Source organism: Poromitra crassiceps (genome assembly GCF_964638095.1).
Source record: "Poromitra crassiceps genome assembly, chromosome: 18".
Taxonomy (NCBI): Eukaryota; Metazoa; Chordata; class Actinopteri; order Beryciformes; family Melamphaidae; genus Poromitra; species Poromitra crassiceps.
In genome coordinates this window covers 18,270,539-18,289,531 of record NC_139636.1, presented here as the reverse complement: position 1 = coordinate 18,289,531, position 18,993 = coordinate 18,270,539, and the positions used below count along the sequence as shown (strand labels likewise).

At 45.1% G+C, this 18,993-nt stretch overlaps 2 protein-coding genes across 2 annotated transcripts in view; both read right to left on the bottom strand.

Moving 5' to 3' along the window:
- LOC310793176 (mitochondrial inner membrane m-AAA protease component AFG3L1-like) overlaps positions 1–9,560 on the bottom strand; it is a 17,720-nt gene extending 8,160 nt beyond the window's left edge. The window contains exons 1-11 of the mRNA XM_083654935.1: positions 9,377–9,560; positions 8,903–8,987; positions 8,148–8,260; positions 7,561–7,710; positions 6,801–6,875; positions 5,055–5,179; positions 4,508–4,778; positions 3,827–3,964; positions 2,790–2,943; positions 1,986–2,093; positions 623–748 (exon numbers count right to left, since the gene is read on the bottom strand). Of these exons, the coding sequence (XP_083511061.1) occupies positions 623–748; positions 1,986–2,093; positions 2,790–2,943; positions 3,827–3,964; positions 4,508–4,778; positions 5,055–5,179; positions 6,801–6,875; positions 7,561–7,710; positions 8,148–8,260; positions 8,903–8,987; positions 9,377–9,475 (1,444 nt within the window). The 5' untranslated portion in view covers positions 9,476–9,560. The remainder of the gene's footprint in view (positions 1–622; positions 749–1,985; positions 2,094–2,789; positions 2,944–3,826; positions 3,965–4,507; positions 4,779–5,054; positions 5,180–6,800; positions 6,876–7,560; positions 7,711–8,147; positions 8,261–8,902; positions 8,988–9,376) is intronic.
- Positions 9,561–12,219: 2,659 nt separating this feature from the next.
- The window catches only part of LOC310793175 (protection of telomeres protein 1-like), a 74,351-nt gene continuing 67,577 nt past the window's right edge, over positions 12,220–18,993 (bottom strand). Inside the window, exons 15-20 of the mRNA XM_083654934.1 lie at positions 18,521–18,705; positions 17,308–17,443; positions 16,177–16,262; positions 14,395–14,489; positions 13,752–13,857; positions 12,220–13,203 (exon numbers count right to left, since the gene is read on the bottom strand). Coding sequence (XP_083511060.1) covers positions 13,034–13,203; positions 13,752–13,857; positions 14,395–14,489; positions 16,177–16,262; positions 17,308–17,443; positions 18,521–18,705 — 778 coding nt within the window. The 3' untranslated portion in view covers positions 12,220–13,033. The remainder of the gene's footprint in view (positions 13,204–13,751; positions 13,858–14,394; positions 14,490–16,176; positions 16,263–17,307; positions 17,444–18,520; positions 18,706–18,993) is intronic.

The following is an 18,993-nucleotide window of genomic DNA, read 5'->3' as shown; positions in this document are numbered from 1 at the left end:
TACCTTGAGCATTATGTGTTTAATGTACATACAAAGAACTGCCGCCATCAGACTTTTGAAACACGCATTTAAAGAAAGGCGATGTGTCTGCCTGGAGCTGAGGTCTCTCCCCCGACTCGCTTCCTCAAATGCTGGCCGAATCATCAGCACTCTGCACACTCAGACACAGTCCAAAGAGACGCAATGGCCCCCCCACGCTCCATTTGATAGAGGCAGACTGAGCGGGCTGTGGGGGCACAAAGGTTTTGTAAGAACGGCAATGGCAAGCTACTTTATGATTGGATATCCCCATATGACGGCAGATGGTAGTTAGTTTGGAACCATAAGCACCGCCCACTTCAAACCCTGCCTCAGCAAAACAGTGAAAACAGGGAAATGGCGATATTTAGGATTTGGGTGAAACTAACGTCTCCTACTTTTTGAGGGTTACAATTAATCAGATAAGGTGCATTTTGCTTGCCAGGGTCTTTAATATTAGTTAATTAATCATGGCCACATAAATCGCAACACGTGATTTTCCAAGGAACTCAACACTGCTACAGGCCTGCCTCTCTCTACCTCTCCCTCTCTCGCCCCCCCCATCTCTCCCTCCCCTCTCTCTCCCTCCCTCTCTCTCTCTTACCTGTGAATCCCGGGGTAGCGGCGGCCATCTTCCTGGCCAGAGCATTTCGGTCCATACTGGGGTCCAGTTTGATCGGCCGCAGGTGGACTTTAAAGATGGACGCCCGGCCCTTGATGTCAGGAGGACCTGAATGAGTGAATGAATGAATGAAACTTTATTTCTAACATTAAAAAAATAAATATACATGTATATACAGTACACATAAAAAACAAAAACATGCAAAATAACGAATAAAATTGGCATTGTCCCAAAAGGAGTAGTAGGAGAAAGCAGATGCTTGTCTAGTCCTACCCCTATTCTCTAATAATACTGGTCTCTTGGCAAATGAGACAAACGTAACTGTTCCAGCTTTCAGTGAAAAAGTATTCAACTTCCCAGCGCTCCTGAAAGCGGCGGCCCTCGCTGTCAACTTTACGCTTCTTTGCTGTGGCCATATCTGCTACCCAGTGGGAAATGTCTGTTGCTAGGTAGTGTCACCGGCGCCAAACCCAACCACTTTTTTGAAAATATTCTATCAAAATTCTGTTTCAACTGCTGCTACAAATGGTCACATGCTGTTTCCACCCAGTTTAATGGGTGAAACCACAAGTCAAAATTCTTATCTTTCTGCAGACATCTTGTTTTAATCATTCACTATAGCCGTTTCCTTACCAGAGTCTGGGAAATGACGTTATTGCAGGTGAAAAAGCTGCGAGCTGAAATGCCCAAATGCGACCAGTCTTCTCTGAACATCTATGCTGCTAGCGTAGTTTTACAGTAGCCTGGGCTAGTTTTACAGGGCCTTTCTTCTTCATGGTATATTCTTCTTCTGTGGTACCGTCGCCCAAGCGGCTCACTGCTACTTTCTCTTATCAAAGGCACTTTCATAAGGTATTTGGACCTTTTATCATGCACATTTTAATATGAAACTTTACACATAGACTGTCAGATATCTGCAAATAAAAGCGACTTGCGACGGCTGACAATTAACCTGTTGAATAGCTCGCAAAGAAGGAGGAAGTACGTCACTCGGTCCCCAAACTAACGCTGGTCGGGTTCGGGTATAAGTGGTCGTGTAAGGCGTCAGTTCCGTTAACCGTTTGTTTGCTGTTTACAGTCTGAAAACATTAGTTCCGCCTGCATTGTTCCTACATCGTGCTTGTCTACAAACTGTATGATAGTGCTGTCATCGTTAGGTGAACGGAATAAACGTAAAGTGAACTTGCTTGATTAACCAATGGTGGAGGGCCACGTAATATAGTATATTTTGAGAGACAAGCCGCGGGCTCTTTAAAATCGGTCCACGAGCCGCAATTGGACCCTCGGCCGGAGTTTGGACATGTCTGACCTAAGTGATATTTTAAGACATGAACTTGGAGTCTACCTATGTAGATCTGCCGGTCGAAGCGTCCTGGTCTCGTCAGGGCCGGATCCAGGATGTCTGGTCGGTTGGTTCCAGCCAGGACTACCACGTTGGTCGCTGTGTTAAACCCTGAAAACACATTAACAGCAAGAACATCAGATCACACTGCCATCTCCAACCCGAGGAATCAAACACCTGGAATCAAACACGGCCCATCTACGGCTGGGCCATGTGGACTGAAAATCCTATCTCTGTATTTTTAGGCTGAATGGCGATAAACAATATTGTTATGGCCACATGTTTTTGGTCTTCCTTTCCCCCATCCTATCTTCTGTTCTGTATAGAGCTGATTGTAATATGAGATGTCACAGCTATGCTTATTGAGGTTATCTACTGTATGTTTTGTGAAGCCTGGGAGATAAGACTACAAATCCCAGTGCAGCAGGTTTCCGGGGTGTAACGTCACTTCCTGCCGGTTCGTTTGGTGGGAGCTCCTGATTGGATTGGACTGCATGATGCACACGGAGGACTGGACGTTAATTCTGATGCCACACCTTTTACTGTGTTTCTGCCCAAGACTGGCAAATCTACAGTATGTAGCGGGCCCCAACCTGGGTCTAGGAGTGTATTTGCAAAGTCTATGATGTGCATAGTTGAGTGAACACTACCGGAATCGCATCTTGGCTGCGTCTTCACTACATCGACAAACACATCTTTCTCTCGACCACAAACAACTTGAACTTTCATCTAACATCGACAGAGCTGGCGGTGCTTGTATTATCCGGATGACCGATATGATATGTCCAAACTCTCCAGACAGCCTACCATCCATCTCCACCAGCAGCTGGTTGAGGGTATTCTCCTGCTCGCTCTGCCCTCCAAAGTTGCCCCCTCCTCTCTTGCGGCCGACGGCATCGATCTCATCGATGAAGAGGATGCAGGGTGCATTCTTCCTCGCCATGGCAAACATGTCCCTCACCTGGGAGGAGAGGAGATGCTCCACACTTCAGTTAGACAGGAGATTCATCTTAGGGCATAGGAAATGCCCCGGAGGTGGATTTTTATGTGTCTTTGAAAACTATTCTTACAGTTTATAAGCTATACAAGCATTTTATAATTGTAATTTAGTCATTTTATTTAAATAAACATTTACATATTCTTCAGTGTTACATTTAAATGTGTTTAAAAAAAGGTCAAAATAGCTTGTGATTGATATGATAAACTAGTTTTTATGTAATTGAAGCATATTACAATACTGGTTTTAAGGTTTTCAATCTATTAATAATTATCGGGATAATATCATCATTTTTGAACCCACCCTTTGCGTTGCCATCAAGGCAAAGGATGGCTATTTTAAAGAGTCTAAAATATAAGATCGTTTGGAGATCGTTTTGAATTAAAAAACAAAACAAAAAACAAAACAAAGAAAAACACTTTTTTGGTCACTGGCACTGCATAATTCAATTTGGTGAATTCCCGCACACTATCCAGTTACTGGCAAACTTTGGCCAGTAACTGGATAGTGTGTGGGAATTCTTTCTTCTGCTTATAGTTTTGATATGACAAATATATAATATCCGCTATCTGCAATTGGCTGAGTACATTGCCGATTGATATTTTGGGGGCGATTCTTTTTATTTTAATCTGCTTTACGTTTGAAAGTTGGACCCCATCCACTTCAATTGGTTAGGATAATTAGCAAAACAGTGTTTCTCTGTTAAAGTTTTGTCGACTAAAAAACGAGAAATGTGGCATGTCAAGACTTTTGACTGGTAGTGTATATCGAAATAATTTTGGCCCAGGCAATCGTACAATGAAATGTTTATATTGGCACAGGCCTAGTCAGAGGTCAGGGCTCTCACCCTGGCAGGGCCGACGCCCACGAACATCTCCAGGAACTCGGAGCCGTTGACGGTGATGAAAGGGACGTTGGCCTCGCCGGCCGTGGCCTTGGCCAGCAGAGTCTTCCCCGTCCCAGGAGGTCCAGTCAACACCGCACCCTGGATACCACACACACACACACACACACACACGAGCTGAGCTCACAGCTGCAGTTCTCCTGCCCTCTGAAAACCACATAGGCTACAACGTGGCTTCGTTCCTCCCCTCCCCACCACACACACACACACAAATCATACTGCCTCGATTCTGAAGTGAGCCCAAGCGATCTTCAGTTAAAATCATCATTGTATTGTTTATAGCAAATTTAATAAAAGGTAAACTCTATAGGAAGAGAGTTGGCAGACAGACAGCAGTGCAGCAGCTGCCACGCTGCCTGTGTGGATGCCGCGGGCGTGCCAGCCGCAGCCATCACGCCACGCACACGCACTAGGTAGGTACACGCAAGATGTGTGTCCCGGCCGTAATACCATTGGAATCTGTGGATTCTCAGCTTTCTTTTGACAACTTGTTGGACTTTTATATTGTTTATTCTTAAAACCACAGCTGAACGATTAGTCCAAGATGCACAGTGTCAACTAGTGGTTTTGATAGCCGACTAGTCTGTGAAACCCCTAATCGACACTCGGCCTGGTGTACAGTACCTTGGGGATCTTGGCACCCAGGTCCTGGTACTGCTTTGGGTTCTTCAGGAAGTTGACGAACTCCAGGATCTCCACCTTGGCCTCCTCGCAGCCCGCCACGTCTTTGAACTTCACATCGATGTTGTCCTTCATCATCTTGGCCGTCGACTCGCTCATGCTGAAGGGCCCGCCCCTCCCGCCGCCGGGGCCGCCTCCCATTGGTCCGCGCCGCAGCGTGAAGAGCAGGAAGCCAATCAGCAGCAAGGTGGGGATCATGCTCATGAGAAACGAGCTGTGAGGAGAGAACGGTGAGAGACTTAGCGAGGTTCCACCGATGTGGGGCAAACTCAAGTGACAATATTATGTAAACTCCGACAAACCAACTGACCATAAATTCCTACAAACCAACCGACCATATCTTATCTTCTAAGTTAAGTGGCTAAGTGGGTGGCAGTGTCTGTCTGTGGCGGCGGTGTGGGTCAGTCATGATTTTGATGTCATCATTGATGACATCACTGACATGACATAAAAAACGCACATGCGTGTGTGTGTTTGTGTGTGGACTCACCCGTCACTCTCGGTGCTGTAGACCACGGCAGCGCGGTGCGAGGGCTCCAGGCCGAGCTCCATGTGAGCCGCCTCCAGGTTCCTCTCAAATGTGTCCACGCTGCCGATGTTGAACCACACGTAGCTCTGCAGCAGCACGCACGCACGCACACATGCACGCACACACGCACGCACACACACACACACACACACACGCACGCACACACACACACACACACACCCCATGGGAGACAGAGCACAGAGCATTATTTATCTGACATTTGACTGATGAAGGTCCTATGTAGAGCTGTCAAAGGTTCAAATAAAAGTTAAGTTAAGTTATCCTTTATTTATCCCCATGGGGAAATTCATCCTCTGCATTTGACCCATCCTCTACTAGGAACCTTCCTAGAACTAGGGGCAGTGGGCAGCCGCAGTGCAGTGCCCGGGGACCAACTCCAGTTCTTTTGCCATTGCCTTGGTCAGGGGCACTGACAGGAGTATTAACCCTAACATACATGTCTTTGATGGTGGGAGGAAACCGGAGCACCCGGAGAAAACCCACACGCACACGGGGAGAACATGCAAACTCCACACAGAAAGGACCTGGGACGGACCAGGGTGCGAACCCGGGACCTTCTTGCTGTGAGGCAACAGCGCTAACCACTGAGCCACCGTGCTCATACAACAAGAGACATAACTTGTATGGGTATATTAATTTCAACATCAACATGTCACTCTGCATACACATTACAAAAGAAGAGCGAATTTGCAATAGCTGCAACCACATTATGCAAATTTCCAAAATGCAGGATGGCAGGAGCAGCCCACCCTACTCTGCCTCTGCATTTCAAAATTTGCCCCCACCACCCTGCTTTTAGCCAATTGGCATGAACACAAACACACACCTTCACACACCCACACTTGACCTCCATGCCAAATGTCAGCCTGTCTCACCACCTGTTCCAACTGATGTCCACTAGGAGGTGCTATAGATCCCTGTCCACCATATCATCCGGTTCAAAAACAGTTTTTTCCACAATCAGGACTCCGACACCTTAAATCTCTTGTGTGAATCTTGTAAATCGTGTCTGTGCTTTCTGTCTTGTGTGGTATATTGTCTGTTATACAAGGGTCTGGGTTAAAACCGTGTAATGCACATGTAGTCCGGCTCAAGTCTAATCACATGTAAATTAATCCGCTATCCGCTATCAGCTTCTATGAGCTGAGAGGACTAGCTTCCCTGTGCCATACCGGCTCGTATCCAAGGTTCATCCTATTTACTGGAACAGCAAACAACGTTTCCATTGCATGAGAAGCTGATGGGATGGTAACGCTTGTTCCAGGTATTAGTCACTTTCCCAAGTGTGGCTAGGTAAACAGAGTTATGGCTTGTGAAAAACTTTAGATTTTGATTGCTTAACTTGCAGCAAACATTTGCGAATGCTTTTATTTTATATTGTTGGCAAATGACCATGGTATAAGCGGGATAATCAACGCTTTTAATGCACTTTGCGGAGGCAACGGTTCTTCGCCTCGTGCATTAAAATCGTTTAACGTACACCTAGTCCTTGATTATCCCTTACTTGTGCCAGTCATGTGTCTAATGTGATGCTGATATCTGTCTATGTTTGAGGTTACTGACACTGTTGAACTGAGCTCACCGTGCAGTACCCAAAGCAAATTCCACCGACCTCGGTCGTGTGGTCATTAATAAATGACTGATTGATTGATTGATTGATTTAAATGTGTGGTTTGTGCTCCTCACCCCGTCAGACGGGTCGGCTCCCGGCACCAGAATCACTCTGACATACTGCTTGTTCACAACCTCCAACCGGTCCACCTGGAGAGGAGAGAGAAAGTAGTTGTTTAAGAATGTTTTATTTTTTAGCTGTGACCAGCAGTCATTGTCGGTCAGTTGCTCGGTCCACAAAAAGGTCACCACCCTTTAGTGGGCACAGTTTTCGCCCTAGAAGGCTGAGAATTGGCATGGAGGTCAAGTGTGTGAAGGTGTGTGTTTGTGCTCATGCCAATTGGCTAAAAGAGGAGGAATTTCATACCCTGCCATCCTGCATTTTGGAAATTTGCATATGTGGTCTAGGGATGCACGGTATACCGGTACTAAATCTACAGTAGATTTACTTGACTAAAATCTAACGGGCTTAGTTAAAGTGTAATGCAGTATTTAAATGTTTCTCTAGAATTTCCAAAATCATTGGAAAGATCTATTAATCTGTTATTATGGAATGGTATTACGGTTTGAACGTGTAATAGACACAGATTTAACGGTTTAACTCCTTCTTCTGATTGGATCTCTTCCCAATTCGTCCCTCCCTAACATTTTCATCTAGTTTTTATTTGTTGATGAAAATGTCAAGAGTTCCTCTTCCTCATAGTTTTTTGTCATCACAACTTTGTTTTAGTCAGTTTTCGTCTAGTTTTCGTCAACGAAATTAACAGTGGTTAGTGGTCCAAAATTCAGATGTTCAGGAGCGATCAGGAGCAGTTCCCGGTCTAGGCTGGCTCACCATGCCTCTGCCCAGGTAGCGGTGGACAAAGTCCTTCCAGCTGATCTCCCTGCCCGTGTCTCTGAAGTAGAAGTAGAGCAGCGCTGAAGAGATCCCTGCAGCCGTCACCGCCATGTAGCGGAAGTCCTTCTCGTCCCAGGGGAAGTCGCCCTGCAAACAGGATGCGATGGCAAGGTAATTTGGCTATAGTTCAACAGTCAACAGCCTACTCTTCTTGTAATCTTTGTCAATTCATGTTACAGTGGTCGATGGTGATAATATGCCCCTAGACACAAGTTTAATTAATATGTTGGACATCGACACTGTCACAGTATATACAGTATATTGGTTTTGGTTTGTCAAAATCAAATAATCAAATCAAATCAATAGGCTCGTTTGAGATGAGCAAGTCCTGCGCAGTTCCGACCAGCGACTTGCTTGTTAATTTGCTGTTAAACAAAACTGTAGAAGAAAAAGTGCAGTGAGTGTGCAGTTGGGGGTGTTCTGCTTGCTGACACCTCGCCTGACTGCACTCGGCTCAAACCAGCCTAAAGGCTGTGGTTCAGTGACCCCCCCCCCTCCCCCCTACCTCCCCCCTACCCACACACCTTCTGCATGCGGCTCCACCAGTTCTTTCCCCCACCTCCTCTCTTCTCCCCGCCGGACCTTCCTCCTCCTCCTCCTCCTCCTCCTCCTCCTGTAGACTCTTTGCCTTTTCCATCTGAAGGGCAGAGATAATTTGGTCAGACAAATCGTGTAAATATTATTATAATCATGATATAGCTCAGGTGATAGAGTGGGTCGGCCATTAATCGCTTTGGATAAAAGAGGTCGGTGGTTCGATCCCCGCCTCCTCCAGTTTGCATGTCGAAGTATCCTTGGGCAAGATACTTCGGTTTCATTTAGAACACAAAGAACAAAATTGAACAAACTCAAGACACATTAAAAAAATTGATTACTGCTTACTGAAATTTCATCCACACTCCACAGTGCACACAAAGTACATTTCAGTAAGCTAAGCTTCAGTCAGCTTGTACATACGGAGCGTGACCCCACTGACCTTGTATTAGTTTTCAGTCCAACTTTCCAGAGCTACTATGAGGACCAGCATGGATTGTGCTGAGAAAGAACTCTACCAATCAACATCATCATGGGTAAGTGGTAAGTAGTAAGTACTAAGTAGCAAATAGGACTAGGCTTTAAAAAATGTGAACTATCCCTTAAGGATGGGGGAGTATGCTGCAGAAAAGATCACGGTATTCCATATTGATTTAAATCAGCCCAAGCCTAGTTTATAGTGTTTCTGCAGTCATGCAGGATTAACCATCTCAGTTCTGGTGTCAGAACAGTCTTTTACATGTACCTTTTGGCTCGCTGGAGTACAGACGCTGCTGAGCCGAACACAGTCTGAGGCTGGACAGGAAGTGAGCTGCAGGCAGAGACACGTTCTGCAACAGACCCAAACACATGTTAGCAGCATAGTCCATCCATACATAACAGACCCAAACACATGCTAGCATAGCCCTTTACTACCATCCAGCCGGGCTATGACAAGTCATACATGTTGTCTACTATCTTCTTGACCTTCGGCAGCCTGGCAGGCAACTAGGGTTGTCAAAAGTATCGGTAAGTAGGCTATCATCAATACAATATTCATTTGCACCAAGTATCACTGCTAAAAATGTATGGATACAAATAGACATTTGCAACAGTATGGATACCAGCAGTGCTTTCCCTTAATGAAAAAGCAAACATACTACTGATTTTTATTTTTGAAATAGCCATGTGCAGCTGGAACAGCACTTGCACTTCTTGATCCAGAAAGCATCCACCTTACCAGACGGGCAGCAGAGGCTCGGTGGCCGAGTATGGCTCCTCCAGCCCGGCGGAGAGGCAGAGCTTTGGCCGCAGAGAGAAGCCTCAACACCTGAGACATGCTCCCACTGAGCCGGCCTGCTTCAGCCAAACCTAACGCTTAGATCCTCACTTTAAACTCCTTCATATAACGTTACCTCATATCATCTAGCTAACGTTAGCATGTTATTGAATAAGCCTGGATGTCACCGGCAGGATGATGACAGGTCCGACAGGCTGCCTCTCCACACTCCGGACCAAATGCGACCTGCGACGACATTATTGTATTAACTACAAAGTAACCACAGAGCAGGAGACCTAGTGTTTTTAGAGTCCAACATGTCTCATTAAGTGGATACGAGGAAAGGAGTTTTTAGTTTTAAGATATCTTTATTACATTCAGGCATAAAAAAGGACACCCATGGGTCCTTCACAGATACAAGAAGTGACTGGAAGTTTGGGCAAAGACCGTACATTGATAAGAAGTGACAACGCAGGCAAGCAGCAGAGCTACGCCTCCGCCATTTTGGCCCCTAAGGAAACTAGTGAAACCTCAGGCAGGCAAGGCCACACAGCATTTACATTTGCTGTAAAAATTCACTGACTACAACAGTATATCCAGACCATTTCTAAAATCGAAAAAACAAATTTGCAATCATGTATAAATCTATAACAAACATTCAAGTAAATGTTAATGTAAAAATGTAGCAGATAGGCCTGGAGAGAATGAAGCTGGATAGAAAAGTTTAGTGATTATAATTTGAGATAGCATAGCCTACATCTTCATCATTTCTGCAGTTAATAGAAGAGCTTATTTCTCAACTTTAAATTCTCCTTCCCAGTCATGGTGTCCTCTCTGTCTGCATTGTGCTGCTTGTTGTTGATCCAAGGCATAGCAGATGATGTCATAAACATTGTGACATTATCAGTAACATCACTGCATGATGTCATAGACATTGTGACATCCTCAGTGGGACAAAAATTGAAACAAACAAACAGAGCCCACTTACTCCCTTTTATATAGATGATGATGTGGTCCAGACCCTGATCAACAGAACACACTAGCAGCCAGGTCAAGTGCCACAACCTGCAGCACCAGCTACAGGTTGGTAGGCTACATTAGCTGCAGAGTGCAAGACATGAGACATTTAATTTTTTCATTAACCTTTATTTAACCAGGAATATTCCCATTGAGATTCAGAATATTTTTTACAAGGGAGTCCTGGCCAAGACAGCGGCAACAAGTATAATAGGCTCGGCCTCGCCCGTAGCTCGGCCTTGCCTGTGTGTGTTGCTCACTGTTTTATTGCATCAGTGATGTCACACTGCCTCCTTGTGTGTGTTGCTCACTAAATGTTATTGCATCAGTGATGTCACAATGCCTGTGTGTGTGCCCCATTATATCACTGATGACATCAGTGTGTGTGTGTGTGTGTGTGTGCCCCCCTGACATCACTGATCAGTCTTGTCACAATGCCTCCGTGTGTGTGTGTGTGTGTGTGTGTGTGTGTGTGTGTGTGTGTGTGTGTGTGCGCGCGCTCTTATATCACTTTTGACATCATCACTGATGACATCATTAGCTAATTTACCTGATTAAAAAATCCGGCTGTGTCAGGTTAGCCTAGGTAAACCCAGCCCCCACGTGACCTGCTCTCTCAGTTCCCAGTCACTACTGAGAACAGGTCTGAGAGCAGGTCACGTGGGGGATGGGTTTACCCAGGCTAGTGTCAGGTCACCTGCACGGCACGGGTGCCCTTTACACACCCTGAAGGTTTCAACCCGACCGCACGTAAAACGACATAGCTGTGGCCGAACACAACTTGAAACAAAAAACAAAGTCCACATACTCAATTGTATCCATATCCACCTTATTTTTAAATGCCCCGCTGTAAAAATAATTATGGGTACAAGGTCCGGTTTAACGTGACATTAGTGCAAGCTGCAACAATCAAGTGAGTCACGTTAACCACCACCCCACCCCCTCCCCCCCCTCCTCCCAGCGTCTGAGTTTTAACGAGTCGTACTCTGGGGGAGTTGCTTGTCACTTACTGTCAATGGTGGGGGACATTTTATTGTCCCTCCATTTCAAAACTCATTCCAGATTCATTGGAAAACCTCCAATTATCTGTTAAAAAATGCTGTATAATGTGAGTGAAAGGTTGAGAATAAGAAGTGATTTATTGGCTTTTTGTTTACTGCAAATACAAAAATATAAACCACAAGAGTATGACGTCAATACAAATAGGACAAAGATCAATATCACCTCAACTGTCACTAGTAATAATGTACATAGGCCTACAGCCTGTCATTAACTCATTGAGTGCCAGCCACTTTTGGAGAACGGATGCTCCCAGTGCCAGAGTTTCAGAGCGTTTTCAGTGATTTCTCGAGGCCCACAGAATATTGTGTGATATTACTATGTAAACACTGAACACGCACAAAGAACGATGAGACTCTATTCTATCATCTGCAAAAAAAAGTTTATTGATCCCATTTTCCGTTCTTTAGTTATGAGCCGGAGAAGATAGGCTGTTTTGAGCAAAAAGACACTTTTCAAATTAGAAGCTGAGTTATTCCGCCTTTTGTGAAATGCAGCATTTCAAGCACATTCACTGAGTCATCTGGTGGGCATCGGATATTCTGGCTTGCGTTTGTCAATCCTGTCCTGCTGCCTGGGTCTGTCTGTGTGTTGCGCGCTGCTCTGCGTGCCCCCCCCCCCCCCCCCCCCGCCCCGCCCCGCCCCGCCCCGCCTCGCCTCGCCTCGCCTCAACTGCACACTCCTCCTCCTGTCTGTGGTGGCTCTCTGCTGAGTTTGCTGTGCGCACAGTGAAGGGACATCGACATCCTGCTTTTTTACAGCGTTCCGCGTGTGTTTGTCACCGGCAACGATGCTTCCAGTTGAGAAAAAATAACAACTCCACGGTGTGGATGTGCGGATGTGCTGTCCGGCTCAATTGTGGGAGCAGATTGGCTGCTGCAGGCACAGCTGCAGTAACGTGCTTCAGCATATCGATGCATACGGATGCGATGCGATTTCCGTTTCCATAACGACTTCTTCTTTGTTTTTTCCTTGCCTTTCTGTTATGTGGAGAGCACTGTCGCCACCTAAGGGTTCTGTAAAATAGGTTAGACACATCCAATAGCTATAATATTTGTACATCAGAGGCAGAAGGCTTTGATCGACGCCCCACCGTCAAAAAACGCAATTGACGAACATGTCCGTCCTTGGCACTCTACGTTACTATTTGAAATGACGAACATGTCCGTCCTTGGCACTCAATGAGTTAACATTGTAGTGACCCTTTTTTCTTTTTTTGCCCCACCATCCCTCCCTTCCACCCTTCATCCTACCCTAGTGATAAGACTAATCCCATTGGAATCTGTGGATTCTCAGCTTTTATTTGACATCTTATTGGACTCAGTGGTGGAAACAAACAGAAAAAAATCCAACAATTACCACGACCACTGTGGCAGTGCTGCAGCGGTAGTGCCCTTGAAAACTATTAACATCTGTACACAAGACGTAACAAAGAGAGAAACATGAAATATTTTAACAATCATCCTTAGGGCTCTATACAATGATATTACAGAAACAACTCCACCCCGGAGGCTCTAAGCGTGCTCTGACAGGGCGGAGGCTCTAAGCGGGCTCTGACAGGGCGGAGCCTGGAAGCTCTAAGCGGGCTTTCACAGGGCATGATGAGGGCACTCTGCGAGGCTTGGTGTGGCAGATCTGGTAGCAGGTCTGTGTCTGTCCATCCTCCTGCTCTTCGTACGCATTGACACACAGGTCCAGCCAGGGCCGCTCAGCTGGGGACAAACAACACCTTAGAGATTAACAATTAATAGAACATTTTATTATAATAATAAATAACGCAATGTGAACATGAATGAATTTCCAAAATCCCAGAATCTGCAGTTAATTTTTTGGTCCAAACTGGATTTGTGAACAAGGAGTTACAGAATCAAATAATTTCATCAGACTCAAACTCAGTAAATCCTGCTCACTCATATCTATTTTCTTTTATTTAATTAATATTTAAATTTCTTTAAACAATTTTTTAAGTTCTAAAATATTTATGACAAGAAAAACAAGAAGTGATGATAAGAATCTAGTCTTCTCTTGCTTTTCAATTTTGCTTCTTCTGGCCATGCTACTATACACAGATTTCTGTGGTATATTTTGTGTACATTCTTAAGTTTGTGAACCCGTGACTTACAGGATTCGAGTACTTTTTCAACCACCGGATATAGGATGTGTGTGATCATAGAATGTTTTGACAGATCACATATACCCATATCTAGATAGAATAGGAAAAAACAGTAGATAAACTGGTTGATGGATTTGACTGACGTACCCAAACTGCTTCCTGGAGGGCAGAGGGAGTCCATGGTGTGACGGATGCTGTCCTGAGCCTCCTGATTGGCTGCTGCGTCCTCCGCCGACACAGAAAAGAATGATTCCTAATGAAACACACGAACCATTTTATGACTATGATGTTTGGTTTTATTTGATTGTTAAAAGATAATTTCTGCATTTTTCAACCTGGACCCTATTTCCATATTTTTTCATGTATAACTAAAATGTGAACAGAAATCTTTGAAATTTATGCAGTATTGACTAAGATCACTTCAGTTGGCAGCCGCTTTTCCCACATGCCCCTACACTAAACAAGCTGATAGCTTCCATCAGGCGTAACCCAAGTCTCCACAAGCCCTGAGATACCAAGTTGACTTGAAAATACATCATTTACACCCTGTTTTTAGCTGAAATCTGCACTGTAGCCAGGTGCTCGAGGAATAATTTGAGCACTTCCAGCTGCAGATATGGCTATATTTAATTTAATTTAATTATTTTCATTATTACATTTATTAAGTTGCGATTGTGCAACTTTAGATGTTGAGATTCAACAAATTTAAACTACGTTTTGCGCTGTGGACCGACAAATTGTTTTGGAGATGGTGTTGGGTTTTCCTTCATGTTGATATCTGTGAACTCACAGCGTCTCTCCAGAGGTAAACCTCCATAGTGTCTGTGGCGTCCTGGAGCTCCAGCTTCATCAGCAGGCAGAACTGCAGCAGCCTAACACCCAGAGCTGCACACAGAGAGAGGGGGGGAACATTAAAGGCCCAATTATACTCTACGTTAAAGGCGGAGACGGACAGAGCCCTCTGTCCGTACTCTGCGTTCATTTCGTGCGTTTTCTGTCCGTCATCTGAAAGCTTATGGATACGCATGAAACGGAGCAAAAGCACATACAGACTCATACATTTGACTCTCTACTGCCCACTGGTGAATGTATTGCTTCTTAACATGATACCAACGTAAAAGACACATGGAAGTATGTGGGCAGTGACGATTACACTGTACGGTGTAATCGTAACGGAACGGACGCATCTATTTACGTATGAAAATGTAGTATAAATGACCCATAAAGAGGCAGCCTGACGCCCAGAGCTGCACAGGGGGGGAGACATTAAAGGGGCAGCCCAACACCCAGAGCTGCACACAGCATGTCTTCATGTTTTCCATGCATGTTTTCCTGCACCGAGAGTTCCGCAGTTTATTCCAGCACTTACGTGTTATTCTGGACGCGGAAGTGAACAGATGTTGCTCGAGGGTGGCTGTGATTGTTACAGTTTATGTTTGCTGTATGCGCACATCCACCGAGAATCACATCGAGAGCCTTAATGGGCGTTAATGACCCATACCAGCTGTCGAGGGCGGAGCTTCTGCAGGCAGTCAAATGTGGATTACTCAAAAACATATACCGAAGGTAAGCATTGTCCATCTGATTTATATTACTGAGATTATAATGATATACAAAGCGGGTTGGAAATTGGCAAAGCCTTGCTTTAAAGGGGAGAACACCCAGAACTGCACACAGAGCGGAGTGGAGGAGGGAACATTAAAGGTAGCGATGCTCCCATCGATCGGACGCCGATATCAATCGGCCGATATTGGCTCTATCGGCTTTGATCGGAGTTCTCCGATCAAAAGGCAGATCAAAGTGGGCCGATCAGATGCATGTGAGACAATTAACTATGCCCCTAAAATGACTTCACTCCTCTCTCTCCCTCCCTCTCTCCGTCAGCGTAGACACCCACACACCCACACACACACACACACACACACACACACACACACACACACACACACACACACACACACACACACACTTTCCTGGGGTGTGACAAACTCTAAACACATATTTATTTTTGGTTTCCAGGGATGTTTTGAGCCCAGCGAACATGGTTACAGCAGCAGGCAGCAGGCTTATAAAGTAGCTAACAGCTAGCTAGCTAGTTCACATACATCAGATCGACAATACGTCATTTTGTAGTAGGCTCTCATAACCTCGCCATGGGAAGACTGTACAAAAGCTGAAAACACCTCAAACAAACTATTATATTTAAAACGGTTTAAATTAATATCGATATGCCAAAGAGTTGCTGTGTTGTTGGTTTCACTGACAATAAATCAAAACACCTGGATCTGCAATGGCAAACACAGGTCACAGGTGCAACCGAAACATTCATGATGGCCCCCAGCACTGGAACACCTAAATGGATTGGAAGTTGGAAACCCTCATTAATGTTTTGGTTGCACCTGTGTTTACCCTGAATTTATTTTAGACACAAAATGCTGCTGTGAAAAGGGTATATTGAGCGAATAATTTGCCTGCATTCTGTATTTTCCTAAGGTTTATTCGTGTCGCCCCGTGTGTTTAACGGCCTTAACTTTAATGTTTCCGCTCTTTCATTTTCACCCCCTCCCCTTACCCTCTGCGACGATCTTCTGGTCGATCACCTCCGCTCCTTCAGCAGCACATGGCTCCCTCATGCGCACATCAGAGCACTGCTTACACCTGAAAAAACACACCCAAACATTTTATTTTTATTTTTAACATGATACATAATAGAACAGAGCAGAATAGAATATCGATAGTGAAAGGGTTTCCATTAGCCAATAATCCCCCTCTCAGCCCACTTTGAATTGTAATAGGCTCAAATTAAATCTCCACACATCTCCTCCTTTTAAATAGCCAGCATAAGTGAATATTTTGTATGACGTGTATGTTATATAGCCAACCTTATGTGATGAACAAACAACGGTTACATTTACAATGAGGATGTACGCGCTCGGATTCAATGTGCGCCTCGGTCAGCAGCTCTCAGTCTCAACATGCATTTCTCAAGCCCGAAGCTTGAAGCTTGCATTTTGGGTCGTTTCGTTTGATTGACTGGTCATAGAAACATGGTTTGATTGGCTGGTCATAGAAACATGGTTTGATTGGCTGGTCATAGAAACATGGTTGGCACAGGGAATTTATGGAAATCTCGAGATTATCGGCTATTGTAGCCTGCTATCAATTAACTAATTAATACGGATCAATATCAAATATAAATGGTGGTGAGAGACGATACTTATTTTTATCCTGTTTGAATTGTGCCATGAAGTCCACATGTACATTTAGTCAATTTAAAAGATAACTTTGCATGTCAAGAAAGTCGCAGCTTGTCGTAAAACTTGAAACGTAACGTTTAGTTTTGTATGAAACCGCTCAATCAACTACATCTCTTGTCTCACACAATATACGTCACACCAACACCAACATGGCCTGGCGGGAGAACAAGTTATGATGTCACTGGTTGTGTGTGACAGTCTTTCTGATTTATAACTTATAGTGCAACAGTTTTACGACATACTGTGACTTTCTGGACTTGCAAAGTTATCTTTTAAATTGACAAACATAATACTGTATGTGTACTTCATGGCAGAATTCAAACGGGATCAAAAAATTATTTTCTCTCGCCATTCACTACTTTTTTTCCCTTTTTTTTTGCAGCTGGTTCACATAGGGCCCAACCGGAATGGGAGGGATTTTGGCTGTCTATATGAGAGAAACCAACCCGTAGTATCGCTTCCTGCCCCGGAACAGGAAGGGGGCGGACAGATCCAGGAGTGCCATGCTGCCCCCTGATGGCCGCACCGGGACGATGTTCTGGTAGCCGGCTGCCAGGACACACGTTTCCTCTAGGGTCGAACCTGCAAGAGACCAAAACACACCCGCAACCGTGGGGAAGAACAGGGGGAATTTACCAGTGGTTTAATGTAACAAAGTAATATGGATATAATATAACAAAGTAATATGGATATAACCCCGGTTTCATAAAAGGCAAGGAGAACCTCACCAGACTATCCTTTTTGACCAGGGCGGATCGAGAAGCGGTCTTGTCAATCTGAAGTGGCACACCCCCTGCTTGGGCATATATAGGGGCACCGAGGCGCAGAGGGTACCCCTCTTTTTTGCTCACACCATTGTGTTTCCCAACGGTGTAGATCATTGTCTTCTGTGAATCTTGCGGAGGCAAGATACCCCCCCATTTGCCAGGTCCTCCTCACCTTTTATAAAACCGGGGTTATATCCATAACCTCAACTTATTAGTATTTTTTATCCATTTATTTATTTACATGTATATATTTTTTCAGATTCCCCCCCATTTTCTCCCTAATTGTACTTGGCCAATTTCCCCCCGTGCTGCTCCGGTCGCTGCTCCACCCTCTGCCGATCTGGGGAGAGCCATAGACTAGCACCATGCTTCCTCCGACACATGCGCAGTTGCCCGCCGCTTCTTTTCACCTGACAGCGGGGGGCTTCACCGGCAGAACGTAGCACGTGGGAGGATCACACTATTCCCACCACTTCCCTTTCGCCTCGAACAGGCGCGAGTGCAGCGACCAGGACACATACCCCTAATCCAGCTTCCCACCCGCAGACACAGCCAATCGTGCCTATATGGATGCCAGACTAAGCCGGAGGTAACACGAGGGCGCAAACCTGCGACCCTCATGTTGGTAGGCAGGGAATCTACCGCTACACTGGTAATTAAAAGGGGAAAAAGTGAGATTTTGAGTGCTAGGAACTAGCAATGATTTTGCCCTTGCACTGGGCGCAAGATATGGCCCCATGTGTTTTGATACTTCCATGCTGTTTACTGCATATACTGTAGCACACCCAAGTCCTTCATAATGAAAGAAGCAATGAAATCTTGTTTGACACAAGATGGAACCTTTAAATTTCCCAAACAAAGGACACAGAATCACATTGGGTTAGATTCTCACCCCTCAGGAAGATGAACTCCACCTTCTTGCCTTGGTCAATATTAGTGGATAGGTACAGGGTGAGAGTTCGGCCGGGGGAGACCTCCACCTGATCGGACCACTTGCACGGGTGACTGCAGGGTCCCAGGTCCCCGGACGCCTCCGAGAACAGGCGGGCCACCGCCTCCTCATCTGGGACATCCTGCCTGACGCCGCAAACACACAAAGAGGGAAATCACAGACGGGAAGCCGCACCAGAGAAACCACGCTCTCTAGTACAGTACAGCTGCAAACTAACGATTATTTTCATTCACGATTAATCTGTTCATTATTTTCTCGCCGAATCGGTTAGTCGTCACTTTTTCCCCAAAGCCCAGGATGACATCCTTGAAGTCTTCTTTTGTCCTGACCAACAATCCACAACCCAAAGATAATCAGTTTACTGTCATAGAAGACTAAAGACACCATAAAATATTCACTCTCTTTTACTTTCA